Source organism: Gracilinanus agilis, chromosome 3, assembly GCF_016433145.1.
Source record: "Gracilinanus agilis isolate LMUSP501 chromosome 3, AgileGrace, whole genome shotgun sequence".
In the NCBI taxonomy this organism is placed as follows: Eukaryota; Metazoa; Chordata; class Mammalia; order Didelphimorphia; family Didelphidae; genus Gracilinanus; species Gracilinanus agilis.
The window spans coordinates 523,185,942-523,204,909 of record NC_058132.1 but is presented as its reverse complement, the minus strand read 5'-3'; the positions used below and the strand labels follow the sequence as shown (position 1 = coordinate 523,204,909).

Genomic DNA, 18,968 nt, shown 5'->3' with positions numbered 1-18,968 from the left:
GCACGGGGTCCTCACTGGAGGTCCAAGCCTGGGCTGGAGATCGTTATTCAAGCCTAGGGCACTGCCTTTGCCTGCGCTGCTGCTCTTAGGGCCCTGCTTTCACCCCCCGCAGAAGGTAGTGAAAGTCCGTGGGCTGGAGATCTTTATTTGCCTCTGAGGCGATGCCTTCAGAGCTTGGGAAAGGCCGAGTTTTAGGGGCCTTTGTCCCGGCCGGAGGCGGTGCCTTCACCCACGTGGGCGCTCAGGGAGAGTCCCAGCCACCTGGGGTCCCTCGTCTTGCAGCGCACAGGTACGGGCTCAGGGGCTGCCAGTGATTATCTGGTTGCCCCAGTCCTGTTTACCGGCTTGTGCGGTGTGGGGGGTGGGGGAGGGGCTTCTTCCTCTCGTGTTTTAGTGTGAACTGTTTCACCCCTTTAAAGTGTGGAAATGCCCCGATTCTGCGTACCTTCAATGCTGCGCCCTGTTGTGGGGTTCCTTCGTTCCTCTGGACTCGTTTTTATTTCCCCTTGAGGGGTTCTGTGTGGTTCGGTCAGGAGAGATCGAGCAGCTGCTCCTTACTCTGCCGCCATCTTAACCGGAAGTCCTCCACTGATATAGATTTAGAAGGGAGAATGGACCCCTGTTTCTCTGAGGCCTGAGTGAAGGAATAGATTATTAAGATAAGTGCTGAGATGGAGAAAATAACGGATGAGAAGTCCTTTACTAGACAACATTGTTTGGCTCTTTTTGGCTTTTCTTTCATTGCCTTTTGTTTTCTTGGTTTTACCAAATGTACTCCATTTTTGACATGCTCTTCCACCTCTTAAAAATCTTTTTTTTTCCCATTAAGGCTCAGCATATGTCATCTTCTAGAGAGGAAGCCTTTTCTGAATACCCCTTACCATAGTCATCAGTATTCTTTCCTTTCTCAAATAATCACATGTTTACTTTCTATTTACATTTTTTATTCTCCCTAGGAGAATGTAAGCTTCCTGAGGGCAGGGAATTTTCCTTTTTGTCTTGGTACAAAACGGACCTTTATTAAATGCTTGTTGCATTAGAGCTCTAAGCACATTTATATTTTTGGACCGAATTGGAATTTGTTGTCTCAAGAGGCATCCCTAAGACCTTTCAAGTCGAACCTGGATGTAGGAGAGGGGATTCCTATTCAGGTACAGATATGACTAGACAGCCCTTGAGGTCTGCCTAGCTTTGTGGGACCATGGATATTTGGTTCTCTGACTGTTGTAAGGTATCAGAGTTCTTGGACTCAGAAAACTGGAAAGGACCTTAGAAGCCATCACTTACAATATCCGCATTCCATAATTGAGGCAACTTAATTTTGGGGAGATTCAGTATCATGCAGGTAATGTTAGAGATGGGATTTGAACTCAAGCCCTTTGACTAAGGAGTCAGTATTTTTTATGAGGTACCACGCTGCCTCCTTCTGAGCATCTTAAGCTCAACATTACATCTGGCAGAATGTGGCACATAAGCTGAAAAATACACATAAAAAGGGAGTATAGAAGTTAAGAGGTTTTGTGAGAGTGAAACAGTGAGAAAGAGAGCCACCTTGGGAGCCAAAACTTCTGACTTGTTAACCATATTCTTAGTTTTTTCCGCCCTGGGGCAGGAGGCATTCCTCACTTCCTGTATTTATTTAATTTACTATATAAGAAAACTGACATAATAAATGGACTATTAAAGTTTCAAGGCAGCTTCTTTTGAATACTTATCCCTTTACCTAGATACCACACTGTAAAGATAGTCATTGCATTTGGAGAGGAACAAAGCCAGACAACAGAGAAGTCATGCAAAGAATATTCTAGCAGTAGGACTTTGTTGATAGAAATGATGGTCTAGGAAAGTTGACCTGAATTAAAGAGTAAAGCTATTAGCCAAGTAATACCAATCTTAAATCAATTCAGTGTCCAAATCTTGGCCTGAGGTCATTTTTCTTCGTGTTTTGCAGAGATATCTGAGAAAAGAGAAGATTTTGAAATTTACCCAACTCTGGGAGCCTGTGAATGAATGATTGTAGGTGGCCAATGACCATAAGATAGATATACAACTCATAAACAAAGGACCACAGCAGCCATTGTGTCCAATCTTCTTCATTTTACAGTTGGTGAATCTGAGGTCTAGAGAAGCCAAGGAACTTGCCCGAGGGTCAGACAGATAGTGTCAGAGGTGGGACTGAAACTTAGGTTCTGAGGCTATAGAACTAAAGCTTTTTGGTGGTAACACACTGATAAGACCTTACTCTTTGGCAGTCTGGTTATAAGAGTAATGTATTGGCAGAGATGAACATAGGACTAGAAAAGGAAATGGGATTAGGTGTCTCATTAGGTATGTTTGAATTTGGACAGGAAGGGAGAGAGGAGGTGAACAAAGTAGCCATGCTTGACTTTTCGCCCTGCCTAGGTATAGTTGTTGCCAATAGCTTAGCGCTACAAGACTGACAACTAGATTGTCTCCTTGTGCTTGGACAGAGGACAAAGGGCTGACTGCTGGGTGTTTGATTCTGTAGCCAGCTGTTTCCCACACCACTGGTTTTCAGTAGTTATTAAAAAAAAAAGGAGACTGGGTTAATAGCAGCACTCTGCTTGTAATAATGACTTGCCCCTGCTCCATCATTGGTTCTCTCCTTTGGATTTCCCTGATTCGGCCAGATGCCCAGTGAATATGAGGTGGTCTCATTTCAAATCTCCTACCCCTTACACTTAATGGATGCTCCCAGATCAAATGGAATGGTTTTGATTAGAGACAGTGGGTGGTATAATGAGAGGATTAGTACTAGAAGTCTGGCCTCCCTGAGTGCTATGGCTTATTGTCATGTTTTTCCATCTGTGTAACCCTTTCGTTTTAGTTGTATATATGTATTTAGTGGTGAAATGGAACAATGGACAAAAGATTCCTATTTGTCTTCTCTGTCAAATATAGGGACAAGTGGGTTGTCCCTCTTCCCCCTGGGCTATTTTAGGGATGCTATGCCTTTAAATACTCCAGCTGCTATTAGACTTCTTACTTCCTTGCAGAATGAATAACAATATCTACTTCTACTGAACCTTAATTGCAGATTTTTCTGAGAGGGCTCAGCAGTCTTCAGAAAATGAAGCTGTATTACCCAAGTGCCTTGAACCAAATAAAGAAATCCTACATGATGCATTGAGGCATTGAGAGGAAGTATGAAGTAGAATGTATATTACATTTGACATTTGAGGATTTGGGTTCAAATTCTGACTACTTGTTACCTGCTTGACCTTGGGCCAGTAATTTCATTTTTCTGTGTCTTAGTTTCCTCATCTCAGCTCTCGTGCTAGCTTTTAAGATTTTGCTTCATCTAAAATAATAGAATCGTAGAATTTGAGAGTTGAAAGAGACCTCAGAAATCATCCCCACTCCTCACATTGTCATCTGATCTAATTATATAACCTAAGGCTCCTGGGTCTTTCCATCCTCTTAACTACTAAATTTTCTTTCTTCTTCTTCTTTTAAACTTTTATCTTCCATCTTAGAATCAATGCTGTTAATTGGTTCTAAGGGAAAAGAGTGGTAAGGGTTAAGTGACTTGCCTAGGGTCACACCGTTAGGAAGTGTCTGAGGATAAATTTGAACCCAGGAACTTAAATTTGCTTTTACTATATTGTCTCCCATATTAGAGTGTGAGATCCTTCTTTTCTATCTGTACTATATATTTTTCTATTTCTTACTATATGCTTAGGATTCAGTAAGCTCTTAATAATATGCTCATTAATTAATTAGTCTAAGCCAGTGATGGACAAACTTTTTAAAGAGGGGGCCAAAGGAAAGGAAATGCTCATCTGTTAGTCTGTTTCTAAGTTTCATTGTATTGTATCCTACTGATTGTATTTGTCAGATTAGGAATAATGTCCACAGCCAGATAGAACATTTCAGGGGGCCCCATCTGGCCCGAAGGCTGCAGTTTGCCCATCACTGGTCTAAGCCAACACATTCATGAAAGAATTCTGCACTGACAAGTGTCCATCCAACTTCTACTTGAAGATCTCCAAAGAGGGGTAACTCGCCACTTATTTGTGTCCTTATAACCAAAGAATACCTTGTATGTATTTTGTATATCTTTATCACCTATACATGTTATCTCCCTATACAGAGTAAGGAGCAGCTTCATTTTTACCTTTTGCCTGGCAAACAGACAGTGTAAAAACACTTGTTTGTTGTTATTTATAAAAATAAATGCTTGTCGACGCTGATTGACCTATAAAGTAAGGGTGTTGATTTAAATCAGCAATTCTAAAACTTTTTGGTCTCAGGACCCCTTTATACTCAATAATATCATTGAGGATTTCAAAGAGTTTTTGTTTATGTGGGTTATTTCTACAAATATTTACCATGTTAGACATTAAAATGTGTAGATATTAAAATATTTTAGCTCATTTTAAAATAACAATAAAGCCATTATATATTAACATTTTAAATAAAAAATGTATATTTCCCTAAACAAAAAATATTAAGAAGAGTGTCCTAGTTTTATCCATTTTTTACAACTCTCTATGACTTAAAAAGAAGACATATAGATTATTTCTTTGCACAATGAATCTTTTGAGATATGTTATTTTGGTGGGTACATATAAAGAAAATCTGGCTTTTTTTATGGAGTTGGAAAGGTGAGTAGTATTTTAACAAGCAAATAATGTCTCAGGATTACTATAAAAAGATTTTGTTCTCATGGACCCTGAAAGTGTTTTGGGAACCTCTCAGTATTCCTTGGACCAGATACTGAGAACCGCTGCATTAAATGATCTTTAAGAGATCTCTTCCAAATCCTAAATCTGAATCCTGGGCAGATATAGATCTTTCCTAATCATTTTGATTTTGAAAGCATGAGTGTTCCCTCCTCCAATCTTATCTGTCAATGGAAATATTCTGGCCCACTGAATTAATCTGAACCAAGGTCTCTTTAATTGTGCTACATATCTTCTACTTTTGACAAAGATAGCAAATAATTATGATTTGTTTATTAATTGGTTCAGAAAAAGGGAGTCAAATAACTTGTAATGCAGATTTGATTCTTTTATAAATCCAGTTTATCCGTTTTAAAATTATATACAAAAGGTAAACTTTAAAACAAACACAAAACCAAATATAATCCTTTTCTGACCACAGCAACATGACATTTCCCATAATCTCATAGTCACAAGTAATTTCATTAACAACACACTGTCAACACTTCATCGCAGATGTTATACAGAAAAAGTCAAATGTAGCTATTTCAAGAAAGTGTAGAATTGAACCAACTTAAAGCAAATCAAATGCCAAAAGGAGCATGTGTTCTCTGAGACAATTACAGTTAAAAAAAAAAGAGTATGAAATATCCTACTCAACAAACTTGAAAACCCTGGAAAGATGGATTACAGGGTCTAGGTCCACTTTACTTCCCAGTAAACAGTGACACGAATCCTGTTTTCCAGGCATCCTCCATTTCTGACTTTCTCAGGAGATGTACATCACTGACCTTGGGAAGAAGTTGTCATGAACCCTAACTGCCGTGCACAGGGAGACAGACTTTTAGATGGGATCATTATTTCCACAGGAAATTCTGTTGGCAGAAAAGTTTTCTTGCAGTGAAATGAAGCACTGTTGAGTCAGGTCATTGTGATTAGGAAAAAAAAAAATACTAATATGAGAAAGAAATGAAGTCTAAAGTGACATCATACAGGTGAGTCTTATAGCATTGAACCCCACAAAGTTCCCTTTATTTTATTTTTTTATTATTGTTATTGTTATTTGTTGAGCTCAGTTACTGAAAGGAAGGCTCTTTACGGAAGTCAAGCTGTTTGTATAATTATGTTCTCAAGTTACCTATTTACAGGTTTGTCTTAAACTAGTTAGTCTCTGGGGGCCAAATCCTTTGCCTCGTATTTACACACAAATTTCTCCTGAAATAGTTAGGAAGTTGTGTGAGGATGACTGAGGCTAGAATTTGACTTGTTCTGATAATTTCTAAATTTTTTGCATATTTAAAAAGTAATATAAGATGAAAAGAATGTGCCTTTTAAAATTCAGACTTTGTAGTGTGTAAAAATACTATCTCTTAGCATGAGTGCAGTGCTGATCTTTTCAGATCAATCATAAATAATACATTCTCCCAAAAGAAAGAGTTCTAGATGAATTGGGGAAAACATGAAGTGAAGCCATTGTTCCTGTGCCCTGCAGAATGGCCATTTTGGGCCAATTGGTTTTCAGGAGGTAACAGTGCAGCAGGGCATGTCTGAATATACATTTTAGTGTACCAAGGCAGATGATATGACACTTGAATGAGCTACAGATGCTCATGACATGATATCTAAACTCTATTAATATTACCATCATACACGATTTCATTAGGGGATATAAGAGGCCAATTGGCCAAAGCTTCAGTGGGCAGGTCCACTTTGTGTTCCCAATGGGAGCATGATGATGTACTGGGGGGCAAAACAATCCCAAGAGAAGGTGGAGTTAAGTTATACATTGGTAATAGCTTGTTTGCTTAAAAAGTAAGGAAAGGGGATGTGAAAATTGCTTTTCCAGTGAGACTTTCATTTGTATTGGTTTGCACCTAAATATCCAGAAGGTCATCTCCACTTTCATCACTCTCCACAGTTAGCTGCCTCGTCCACCACTTTTTGACCTCGGAGCCACAGGAAGCAGTGTCGGTCATGGGGTTCATTTTGCACACTACTGACTTCATGGTGGTGCGACTGCCAAACCTCAAGTTGACCGAAGACACAGAATGGCTTATTGGTTTTGGTGCTGTGAAATTAGAGAGTGTTGTTATAGTTTTTTTGTGCATTATAACCTTTTTGCAAACTCCTGAATGTTTTTTAAAAATACCACAGATATTTTTAAAGCCACATTTCCCCCAATTACACATTGATACAATTTTTAATCATCGTTTTCTGACATTTCGCCACCCACGTTCTCTTCCCCCTTCCCTCTTTCCTCCCCTAGATTGGTGGGTAATATGACATAGGGTACACATGTGCTATCATGAAATACATATTTCTATGTTTGTCATGTTGTGAAAGAAGACACCTATATCGCTTATATAAGAAAAGAACTCATGAAGGAAAAACTTTGAATGGTTTCAATATTTCATTCATTCAGCTACTAACATTTTTGGCAAATGTGTCCTGCCAGAGATTATAAATGTGAATTCTGCTTGATTAAATATAGTCATTATATAAAGATTTTCTAATCCTATTGCATGGCATCCTAGTTGTCATAGCTTTTATATATGCTTTAAAAATATATCTTGTAATCAATCCATGAAGAACATATTTACCTGCCAGCTATCATGACCTTGATCAAGGAAGTGGAGAAATTGATGTTTGCAGAGGGATGTATACATGCATATGCAGACAACCATAGAAAGAGAGAAAATGTGGGAGTGATTTCGAGTAGATTCAATAGAAAGAACCAGTCAAGTTTAGCTTTATTTTTCTGGGAATCCTCATAAGAATTTTCAGTGATTATAGTTAAGGGGGACAATGATTCTCTATTCATAAGCCAATTTTGAAATTTTTACATGTGCAGTACTTAACTTTAGAGTACTGTTTCAGAACCAAAGTTTCTGTATAAACTAGTGTGATATGAAGATCCTGCAAATACATTGGAGCAAGGTAGGCTTTCCAGATTACTAGAGCTTTGGTTCCTTCCTTGCACAAGACCTTTGACTTTTCTTTAGTGTCTGATGTCTTTGACCACCCACTCTTTCCCAAAAATTTGCCTCTTTCTTATGAAATTTAAAGAAACATGTTCAAAATGGAATCAAGTCCAATAATGATTCCAATACTTCAAGGGTATAATTTCATCTAGATGGGGACACACAAGGCAATCTTTTTAGGATGTTTAATTTTTATGAAAATAAATGAACCTTTACCTTCTGTGTTAGAATCAATATTGTATATTGGTTCTAAGGCAGAGGAGTGGTAAGAGTTAGGCAATGAGGGTTAAGTGACTTGCCCAGGGTCACAAAGCCAGGAAGTATCTGATACCAGGTTTGAACCCAGGACCTCCTATCTCTAGGCCTGGTTCTTAAGTCACTGAGCTGCCCCTCCTTTAGGATTTTTTAGATAGTCTTCAAAAGTTGCTATGATTTAAAAAAATCAATATGTGGTCAGCCTAGATCTTCTCTGAGCTTAGTCAGGCTGTAATAGGATTTTAACTAAAGAACTGAAAGGAAACTTAGAGATGATGGAGTTCCCCATTGCCCCATTTTATGGACGAGGAAATTGGAGGACAGAGAGATTAAGTGACTGGTTCAGGGTCACAGAGTCAGTAAATGTCAGAGCCAGGAATCTAATTCAGTTCACTTTCCAATTGGTTCAACATTAGACTCTTGTTTGGTTCCTTTCCAGTTTAGGATGGATTATACCAGAGCTTTTCCTTTACTGGTCATTGCCTTTGACAAATTGCAAAGCAATGAACTACATACATTATTAAAGAAAATACTGCCTTCTGTGCCCAGAGGCAATACCCAATATCCTTTCCTGTCCTTCCTGCTTTTTTGAGAGAGCTTTCTTGACTTCATCTCCAGATGTCTCCAGACCCTGTACCAAGCTTCAAATATTATTAATATGTAGATTATTTAGGTCTACAGTTCTAGTTCTTCTAGAAGGTCCAGGACTTTATCTTAGCCTTCCTAGACATAATAATGATGATAATTATATATGTATATATATATCACTTTGAGTTTTTATAGCACTTTAAATATATTATCTCATTTCATCTTTACAAAAAACCTGTGAGAGGCCCTACTATTATTGTTATTATCATTTTTCAGATGAGAAAACTAAGCTGAGAAAAGAGTAAATAATTTGTCTAGGGTGATGCTAAGGAAGTATACAAGGCAGGAATTGACCTCTGCAGTGTTCTGACTATGGGGCCACCTAGCTGTTAAAAAATAATAGCTGGCATTCATATAGTGCTTTTAAGGTCTGCAAAGCACTTGATATATGTAAATACATGTCTTTCTCCACCTGAATGTCCTACTGCAAACACTCAGATGCACATGTCCTCATTCTCCCTTGTGAATTCCTTTTATTTTTCAAGGGTGCTATTCTTATTCTACTCACTCAGATCTGAAATGTAGGAGGCAGCCTTGATTCTTCTATGTTCAGCCAGTTACTGTGTTCATTCTTTTGTCAAAATGCTCCTTTTATCCATTGCTTTTCTTTACCATTGCTGCCCCCTAAGTTCCAACCCTTTGTTTGTCATGCCTGAATAACCACTGGAGCCACCTAATAATTTTCTCTGCCTCTCCAAAATACCCTACTTATTTCTTATTGATAACCCTGGATCCTGACTGTCAACAGAATGAAATCAAGATCCTGAAGCCTTAAATTTTAGATTCTAATTTGTGTTTTCCTTTTTTTTTTTAATTTTTAAACCCTTAACTTCTGTGTATTGGCTCCTAGGTGGAAGAGTGGTAAGGGTGGGCAATGGGGGTCAAGTGACTTGCCCAGGGTCACATAGCTGAGAAGTGTTTGAGGCCAGATTTGAACCTAGGACCTCCCATCTCTAGGCCTGGCTCTCAATCCACTGAGCTACCCAGCTGCCCCCTGTGTTTTCCTTTGATAAGAATATATCTCATTTCTTTTGAAACATTTTTTAAAGTAGAAATTGACATTTTGAAATATGAACACATGCATTCATTTATAATTCCTGAATAGAAGAATGATTTAGACATTAATAGACTTACCGGAAGGCAACCGCCACTGCCCAAATTTCCTTTGGGGTTTTCCAGCATCTGTAGAGTCTTGCCGACATCCTCCTCTATCTGATAGAGTTGGACTTAGAAGCTGCTGTTGGCTGCTTGTCTAAATAGATGGAGGAGAACCAAGAAGTTGTATGTATGCATTCACACTCTATTTCTTTCTCTTTCCCATGGCTACCTATTTGGACCACTATCACAATTCATTGTTGGCTTATAAGATCTATTTGCTACTGGCATGTATTTGCTGGACGTAGAAAGACTATGGAGGATGGAAAGGACTACAATTTTTCCTATCTAGTTCCTAATGAAGAGCAAAATAGAATTCTTGGGTGAATTTTGGCACATTCTGGGTTAGGGAGATTTGGGGTGCCATATATAAAACTTATTTCCATATGTAAAAAAAGAAAGGAAAAGGAATCTGAAGGGATAAGGAAGATTGATTAGTAGCATGGTGAAGAAGGAACGTAAGATAATCAATTAAAAGTATCAAGAAAAGGAGGAGGCCCTAGCTCTAAATTTGAAGTACTCTCTATACATTACCTTTTCCTACATTTTTTCACTTAAACATCTCACTAAATTTTATCTATTTGCTACTAGGGTGTATTTGCTGGGCATATATCCAGTGAGAATATTGATGAGCAAATCAGTTTAACTGAGCTATCTGCATTCCAGAAAGGAGGACTTGAAAGATGTTGGCATAGGTAAACTTGTGTTTTTTAATCTTCCACTTCTATATTCCCCTGGCCAGCCTGAGCCTTAATTCCAGCTTTTCTGTAATTTCAGCCTCATCCCTCTACAAGTCCCCCCTTCTGCTTTATTTTACAAAGAGACCTTTCCTTCATAGAAAAAAAAATACAGCCCTCTTCTCTTTCACTTTTCTTAATGCACTTCTTTTCTCACAACCTCATTTTATCACCTGTCTCTTTCTAATCATCTTATCTGATTTTTTAGTCTGCATTTTTGCCTATGGCCTTGTTGTTGTTGTTGATGATGATGCTCTAGACCAGTGATTCCCAAAGTAGGTGCCACTGCCCCCTGGTGGGTGCTGCAGGGATCCAGGCGGGGTGGTGATGGCCACAGGTGCATTTATCTTTCCTATTAATTGCTATTAAAATTTTTAAAAATTAATTTCCAGGGGGCTAAGTAATATTTTTTTCTGGAAAGGGGGCAGTAGGCCAAAAAAGTTTGGGAACCACTGTTCTAGACCCATGATTTCATTGGCATAAGGAGTTCCCTCCTCTAATGCTGACTTAACTGTCAAGCATTGGCTAGAGCACCAAGCATCAACTTGTCTATGTTCATACAATTATTATGTTATAAAAATAGGACTAGAACCCAATTGATAAAAACTCCAAGGTCAGATATCTATCTACTACCATGCTGCTTTAAATCAGGTAATTCGGACAAAGGGGTTAGGAGGCTTTAACGTAAACAACCCCATCACCTTGGGAAACTTTTTGTAAGCCTAAGTTGTTGATAGAAGTCCCTATGATCAGCACCACCTTATTGGTAGTGACAAATAGTATATGGCATTCTGAAAGTACAAAGGATACACCTATATCTGGCTGATGGTACAAGAAGGGACATCCTGCTGGTCTACTGTGTTTTAAGATGATGGGTTTATCTCTAGAACCTGACTGGATTGTAAATACACTGCAAAGCTTAGATGCCCTCAGAGGAACCTTCTCAAAATGCTGGATTTACTCCAGGTCATTAACCTCAAATAACAATTGCATCATCACAAAGGCTGATGGGAAGAAATAGGATTTCTTTACCAGCTGTTCCTAATAGCACAAGTCTCTCCAGGATTTTGATTACTGTCTGTATTTTTTTAATAGACTTGTAGATGATTGGTTTTGGAGACGAAATTATGCTTTGTCCTAGTAATAGTAGGTCCTAGAGATAATTTCTGCTGTATATCCATATGCTATCCCAATGCCCAGCCAAGGAAGAATGAATCCTCAGTATTTTCCCACTTAAGCATGTTGGAAGCCAATTATAAAGCTTTTCACTGTCTTTAGAAGAAGTTCATATGACTTGGTGACTGGAATGAAAATATATCTAAATATCTAGGCTAGATAAACTGTGTTCTTTTAGGAGATGAGGCACTCCCTGGACACAAATCAGTCACTTTTAGGAATGTCATTAACCCTTGCCTGCAACTGATAAAATTATCACTTTAGGGCTGTGAGCCTCACTGATAATTATAAAAATTAGGCACTTTGAAACAGCATTAACTGGTTCATAGTATCATACAAACTGGAAAGCTCTGGATCAGCTAGTCTAGTGAGTATTTTCTTTTTTTTTCCCCCTTTTAAAGTTACCTTTTTGTAATGTTGGTATTTTGTCTAAAGTAGCTTTGATTGATATTAATGGATTAAAAATAAAAATAGGCATTGAAAAAGATCCATACCTCTGGCTGTATGTTATTATCTTGGTTATTAGCATTCATGTCTTCACTTGGCTGTGTTGTTTCAATGCTTGGAGGATTCAGAAACTTGCTCAGCTCTTGTTGCTGACTTTCTCGAAGGCTGTGGATGATGCTGCATGACTGCTGCTGTTTCTAATGGGAAAAAATATATCTATAAATATATCTATCTATCTATCTATCTATCTATCTATCTATCTATCTATATATCTATATATATATGTGTGTGTGTGTGCATATGTAGCCAGAGGTCATGCTCTTTTCTCAGTTCTCAACCTTCCTAATGTACGTTACTATAGACCAACCTCTCTCTTTTCTAGGTTTTCATAATGCTTTTCTTTTCTTATCAGAATAACCCCTGTTCAGTTGACCTTGGTGGCTCATCATCCATAACTAGTTAACTGTGGGTATTTCCCAAGATTCTGTCCTAGTCCCTCTTTTCTCTTCCTTTTATATTTTCTCTTAATAATTTTGTCAGCTCTCCTGGGTCTAATAATCATTTCTACACAGATGAGTTATCTATGATTGCATACTAAAAATACTTGTCTGTCTGTATATATCCATCCAGCCCCACTGTCCCCTTTGGGCTTCAGTTCTACATCTATAATTACCTATTGGGCATTTTTAACTGGATGGCCTAGAGACAACTCAAACTCAGAATGTCTAAAACTGAACTCATTTTCTTGTGCCCCCTTCTTTCCCCAACCTTCCCTTTTGGATTCCCAGGTCTACAATCTGGCTGCCAACCTTAAATCAAAGTATTGTTCAACTAGGTCTTAAATTATCTTTTGAGTCTCATTGGACAATAGTGCCTATCCTCCACATACATTCTGTGATTCAGCCTTACTTGCCTTCTCTCTGCTCCTCATGCAAAATATTTATCTCTCATCTCTCTCTACTTTTGTACTGGATCTTCTCTATACCTGGAATGTCCTCTCTCTCCTTACCCTTGTCTGATAGAATTCCTTCTCCTTTTTGTCTTTCTATCCATATCAAGTATCATCTTCTGTATGAAGTCTTTCCTGATTCTCCTAATTGTTAGTGCCCTTCCTACCAAACAACCTTATATTTAACTACTTCTTATCCATTTATATTTATTCGTTTTTCTGTTATTTATAATATGTCCTTGTCTCCTCCATTAGAATGTAAATAAATAGGCATTATTTCATTCTTTGTACTTATATTCCCAGTACTTAGCACTGTGTCTGGAACACAGTGCCTGCTTGATCAATGCTTTTTGACACAGTGCTTGTTTTGGTAGCACATATACTATAATTGGAATAATATGATGCTTTGTTGATTGAGAGGTCCATTTGCTTGGATAGACCAAAATACATGAATGGATCTGTGACACAATATTTACCTGGATATCTGTATTGGCCTTGCTGTAGACCTTTTGGACTTTGGAATTCCCAAGCAAAATTTTATCTAAATTTAAATGTTCATCTAAAACATATTCCAATGGCTTTTAAGATACTATATAAACATAAGACTATATAAATTCTGGTTATTGTTATTGTTGTTGCTGTCATTCTTTTTCTCATTATTATCTCCTAATGGGTAGATGTTATTCTGAGGATTCAAAGGACTATACTTCTTCTTTTTTTTTTTTAAACCCTTAACTTCTGTGTATTGGCTCTTATGTGGAAGAGTGGTAAGGGTGGGCAATGGGGGTCAAGTGACTTGCCCAGGGTCACACAGCTGGGAAGTGTCTGAGGCCGGATTTGAACCTAGGACCTCCCATCTCTAGGCCTGGTTCTCAATCCACTGAGCTACCTAGTTGCCCCTAAAAGGACTATACTTCTCTTTGGAAGCAGGATGAAAAATGTATACCATAGAGAAACAGTAACTACTTTATTTTAATTTCCTCTCCAAAATCTTAGATGGGTTTAAAGCTTTTAGAATCTCAACAGTTCCTAAGTCCAGGCACAGAAGTCACACGAACTTCATATATGTAGAATGTACTAATGAGATCCTGATAGAAACATTAATTCGTGAATACCAAGATGTTAAAAACAGGTATTTCAGGTATTAGAACTGAAGACAGGAAAAGATAATGGAAACTAAAGGTACACAATCTTTACTAGAAATTGGACATTATCAACATGATGTTGGAAACCTCTTTGGTGAAGAGTATAATTTATTTGCCAAAATATTTATGGGTATTTAATTCATAGGCTTTATTAGTTTTTCTTACAATTGGTTTATTAAACAAATGGGTGGCAAATGTTTTAATATAACACTTTTTTCAAATAGGAATTATTTATAAAATTATTTTTTAAAGCCTCCAAATTTAAGCACCTCATTAGGTGAATTTATGAAATATAGGCTTTTGGAATAAGCTGGGAGTAGGGTTCTCTGAAGAAAGCAGAGATTTTAACCGAACTAGGATGAATTTTTGAGTAATCATCATCAACAGGCAGAACTGAATGGGCTATATTATACCACATAATCAAGAAAGATTTCAGAGATTAGTCAGAAAAGAATTTGGCTCTTGGTCCCAAAAAGGTTTATAATCAAAGAAAGTGAGTATTATTCTCCTTTTTTCTTTCCCCCATTAAAGGAAAACAACAACAAACAAATAAAAGCAATAAATGTATTTCCTGTTCAACTCACTGCTCTGATGCGCTTTAAGCATTTCTTCAGCCACATTCGTATAGTCTGTTTAGCCACCTCTTCTTCTATGGTGTACTCCAATTGTTCCCTAGCAAGGAGCTCCTCCAACTGCAAACTTTTTCGGATGTCAACAGATCTGTATGAAAGCATACTGTTGGGGAAAGGAATGGATTAATATACAGCAAAGGATAGTAGAAGACATCATGGTATCAATGAGAAGTGAACCAGACTGTTATAGTTCCAGTTCTACCAGCAATTGGCCCTGTAACCTTCAGTGGTCATGACAAGTTTCTTCTTTGGCCTTTTGTTTTGTTATTCTAAATAAATTTGAGTAGATTAGATGATCTCTAAAGACCTTTATAATATTCTTTAAGAATATTAGACAATAGAGAATGGTGCCTCAGGATTGGAAACAGACAAATTTCCATACTGTTCCAAAAATGGGAAGATTAATCTTGACCCTTTGCTAAATTTTAGAAAGCATTGTTCAAGGAATAGTTTATGAGTTTTTAAAAAGGGCAGCAGGGATTATTCTAAGTCAGCCTGAATACATTAAGTACAAGTCATGGTGGCTTAACTCTTTTCCCACTTTTGAAGATGATCATATCAATAAATTAAGGGAATGCTGTAGATAGAATTAAACAATATCTTCAGGAAGTCATTTTGGTGATATCATTCATGACATATATGTGGGAAAATGGAGAGACTTGAGATAAAGGAAGTTGGTTTCAGAACCTTATAAATATTTGGAACCAATGTTAAATTTCAACAACCAACTAATCAAAGTTGAATCAATTGATTAAATTTAAAAGCCAATGATCAATTTCAAATGGATTATTCAAAGGCTGTCCATACTTACAGAATTTTTGGATGGAAGGAAGGTAGGAGGGATCCAATATATATTGTATGATAGAATTAGGCCCCAAAAGAGTGTGATATCCTTAGGATAATGAAATTTATCCAATAAGGTAAAATTGAATAGAGATACATATAAAGTCTTACACTTGGGTTCAATAATCAACTTGTATGCAAAATGGGGAACAAATAGCTATAGCTATCATTTCATGTGAAAAAATATTTAGTGAACTATATTCCTTATACAAATCAGAGTGTGACAATGCAGAGAACAATGATAACCCTAGGCTTAACCTTATTTGCAATGGAAGGGATTGGGGTGGTTATATAGGTCTGATGCACTCTACCCAGGCAAGACCCCATCTGGAGGACTGTGCATAGATCTAGCTATTGTATTTTAGAAAAGACATTGAAACTTGAACATGTGCAAAGAAAGTCAACCTGGTTGCTGAGAAGAATCAAAATATCCCCTAAATGGGGCAATTGAAAGAACTGGAACCGGCATATTTAACCAGGAAAAAGATGACTTAAGGGACTCATAGTAATTGACTTTATACATCTGAAAGATGGTCATATGAAAAAACAATTAGATTTCTGGATCTAAGGAAAGAACTAAGAGCAATGGCAAAAAAAATTATAAAGATGCAGATTGGGCTTTATATAAGGTAAATCTATCTGATAGAGTCATCTGTAAGTGGAACTGTTGGCTATTTTGATGATAATTATATATTGCACTCAAAGCCTTAGCTATTTTTACATTTACCTTTTTAAGGGTGGATAGTCATCTACAGATAAAAATTCTCTACACGTATTCTAACCAGGACTGGCCTATCTTCACAAAGCAGGCTGGGCAAATTCCTGCAATACCAAGCCATTAATCAGAGTTTCCCCAGGGTGTCACCTCATTCCTCCAGCATTGCTCAGTAGCTTATAGGTCATCATTAGACAATAATATAGAGTACAGGTTATCTTATGGGCCATTAAGCAAATGTACAATTACCCTCTAGATGGAATATGACCCTATTCATAACTATGATAAGATAACTTATTAACATGTTTATTATTATGTCTTTGGAGTCAGAGAATGTGGGTTCAAATCCTGCCATGGCTACTTACAATTTGTGTGAACTTGGGCAAGTGAGTAACTGAATATTCCAGGGCTAGTTTCCTCATTGGTAAAAAAAGGGTTTTCTTTTTCTTATCATTTTTAGCAAGGAAGAGGAAGGAAGACAGAAAATAAAATTTTGTTAATTTAAAAAATAAGTGGATAGGAGGGTTGAACTAGGTGGACTCTGAAATACCTTCCAGCTCTATGATCCTATATTTAAAATGGATCTAAATGCACAATTTTGTTTTGAGGGTTTACTTCAGAGGATGATTAATGCCCATGTAATGAAAACCTGATTTGGTACCTTAGCACATCATGGAAGGTGACATCACCACCATTATGCAGCCTCTCCATCTCGTAACACATGTGCTTGAACAAAAGTTTGTCTTTGTCAAGATCCACCTCAAGCCTCCCTCTGAGCAGCCTCAGCAGAAACTTCACACGGAAAGTTGGAATCACCCCCTGAAATAACATGGCACAATAACTTGTAAATCATCCTTAGAAGACAGAAATTCACTCAGGCTTCTGTTTTAAGATCCAAATGGAAGCTAATTCCCCAAAGATGCCATAATTGCTCACTGCTTTACTAAAGATTACATTTACATGTAGTATCTATTCTATGTTGATCAAGTATGAGACATTATTGTTAAGCAATAACAGATTCTGTTGAGTGCTTCTTATCTTATTCTTCAGGACACAGCAATGAGGATTCCCGAGGCAAGGAAGGGAATTTGTACTCCTCTGTACATTGTGTAGACTATCCAATGGCTTTATTTTCCAGTGGATCACTGATGAGTCTGGTCCTGGGTATAATTACAAATGCAAACATAACTGAAAAGAAATAACTTTCTCTTCGGTTATCTTAAACAATGGGAACTTTCAAATATTATTGATAGATTTCCTTTTTTGAGAATTTACAGCAGTGTATAGGTGAAGGAATCATAGACCTGGAGTCCTATATGCTAGCTGCATGATTGTGCTTGAGTTATGATATCTGTCAGGCTCTTGATTTTTTCATCTGTCAAGGAGGGACAATACAATTTGTGTTAATTATATCACAAGATTGTTGAGAAGAAAGAATCTTGGCATTTTTTGGACATCTCCAGGCTTGACATCTTCCCTCAAACCATCATCTCCATCCTTTTCCCACTGGAGAATTAGTTCATTCCCTCCAATCTCCCTTGATTTTGATAGGTCAGTTTAAGGATTATTTGTTGGTTATGGTTTCCATAACACTTTTCAGACATCTCTAGCCATGGTATTGGTTGTATTCTCTTTCTTTTCTAATTCCTCTTTATGTTGTCCTTTGCTATTATAATGTAAGCTTTTTGAGACAGGGAATGTCTAGCATACTTGGTTTTTTGATTTTTTTTTTTCTATTTCCAGTGCTCAGCACACAGGAAGAGTTTAGCAAATGCTCACTTGTTTACTCTGACTATAAAGCCAATATAGAAGTGAGTTGTACTTGTTAACTTCTCATCATTTTCTGGGACATGTTATTCTATTGTTATTCTCTTATAATTAATCTGCAAATAAGTAGATAAAATAGCTACTTTTTGCAACAAAAGCATTGGGATAATACCTCATTTTCTGTAGACAACATTTACCTCGACTGTTCACACACAGTTTTGATTTCTTTTTCTGAGTCATTGCATTTTGAAAGCTCTTCTTCTGGATCATGTGAATTTGGTATGGTGACATCCAAGAAAAATATTTATAAATTTTTATATATTGTTATTATAATTAATTGTTACTTCATGGCTCTTCCCATGTATACATAATGATTAATTTACAACTCTCTGACCTCTTAATAGGTAAGGGTAGGCATGACATTTATGACATGATTCATTTGAGCAAAAGCATATATATTTATTGAAGTGGAAAACATTGGGAGGCCATGACATATTAGAATATCATTGGACATTAAACTGCTTTGTGCTTTGTTAGTTAGGTAACAACAAGATGAATACTGGTCAAGTTGATAGTAGGAGATTAGAGAGAGATTTTAATGTCCTCCCCATAGAGGGGAAGGGCAGGTATGGGTTGGGTACCATGGTTGAAGAAATTAGTTAATCATTTCTTGGCAGTCTTGAAAGAGCTAGAAACCAGTTTGAGGAACGAGGGCATCACCAGGGTGGGAAAAGAGATAAAAAAGGAATCTAAGAGCACTGCAGACAAGTGATTTTGGTAGACTTTATTCTATTGTATTTTATCTTAAAGTTTTAAGTTTCTAGTTTCCTGTC

The 18,968-nt window shown here is 37.2% G+C and overlaps 1 protein-coding gene across 2 annotated transcripts in view; it reads right to left on the bottom strand.

Annotated features, from left to right (window-relative positions):
* Positions 1-6,559: 6,559 nt before the first annotated feature.
* Positions 6,560-18,968, bottom strand: part of NALCN (sodium leak channel, non-selective) — a 483,341-nt gene continuing 470,932 nt past the window's right edge. For both annotated transcript variants that reach the window (XM_044667195.1, XM_044667196.1), the window contains 5 exons: positions 17,030-17,187; positions 14,763-14,913; positions 12,132-12,281; positions 9,704-9,821; positions 6,560-6,753 (listed from right to left, as the gene is read on the bottom strand). In XM_044667195.1, the coding sequence (XP_044523130.1) occupies positions 6,560-6,753; positions 9,704-9,821; positions 12,132-12,281; positions 14,763-14,913; positions 17,030-17,187 (771 nt within the window). The remainder of the gene's footprint in view (positions 6,754-9,703; positions 9,822-12,131; positions 12,282-14,762; positions 14,914-17,029; positions 17,188-18,968) is intronic.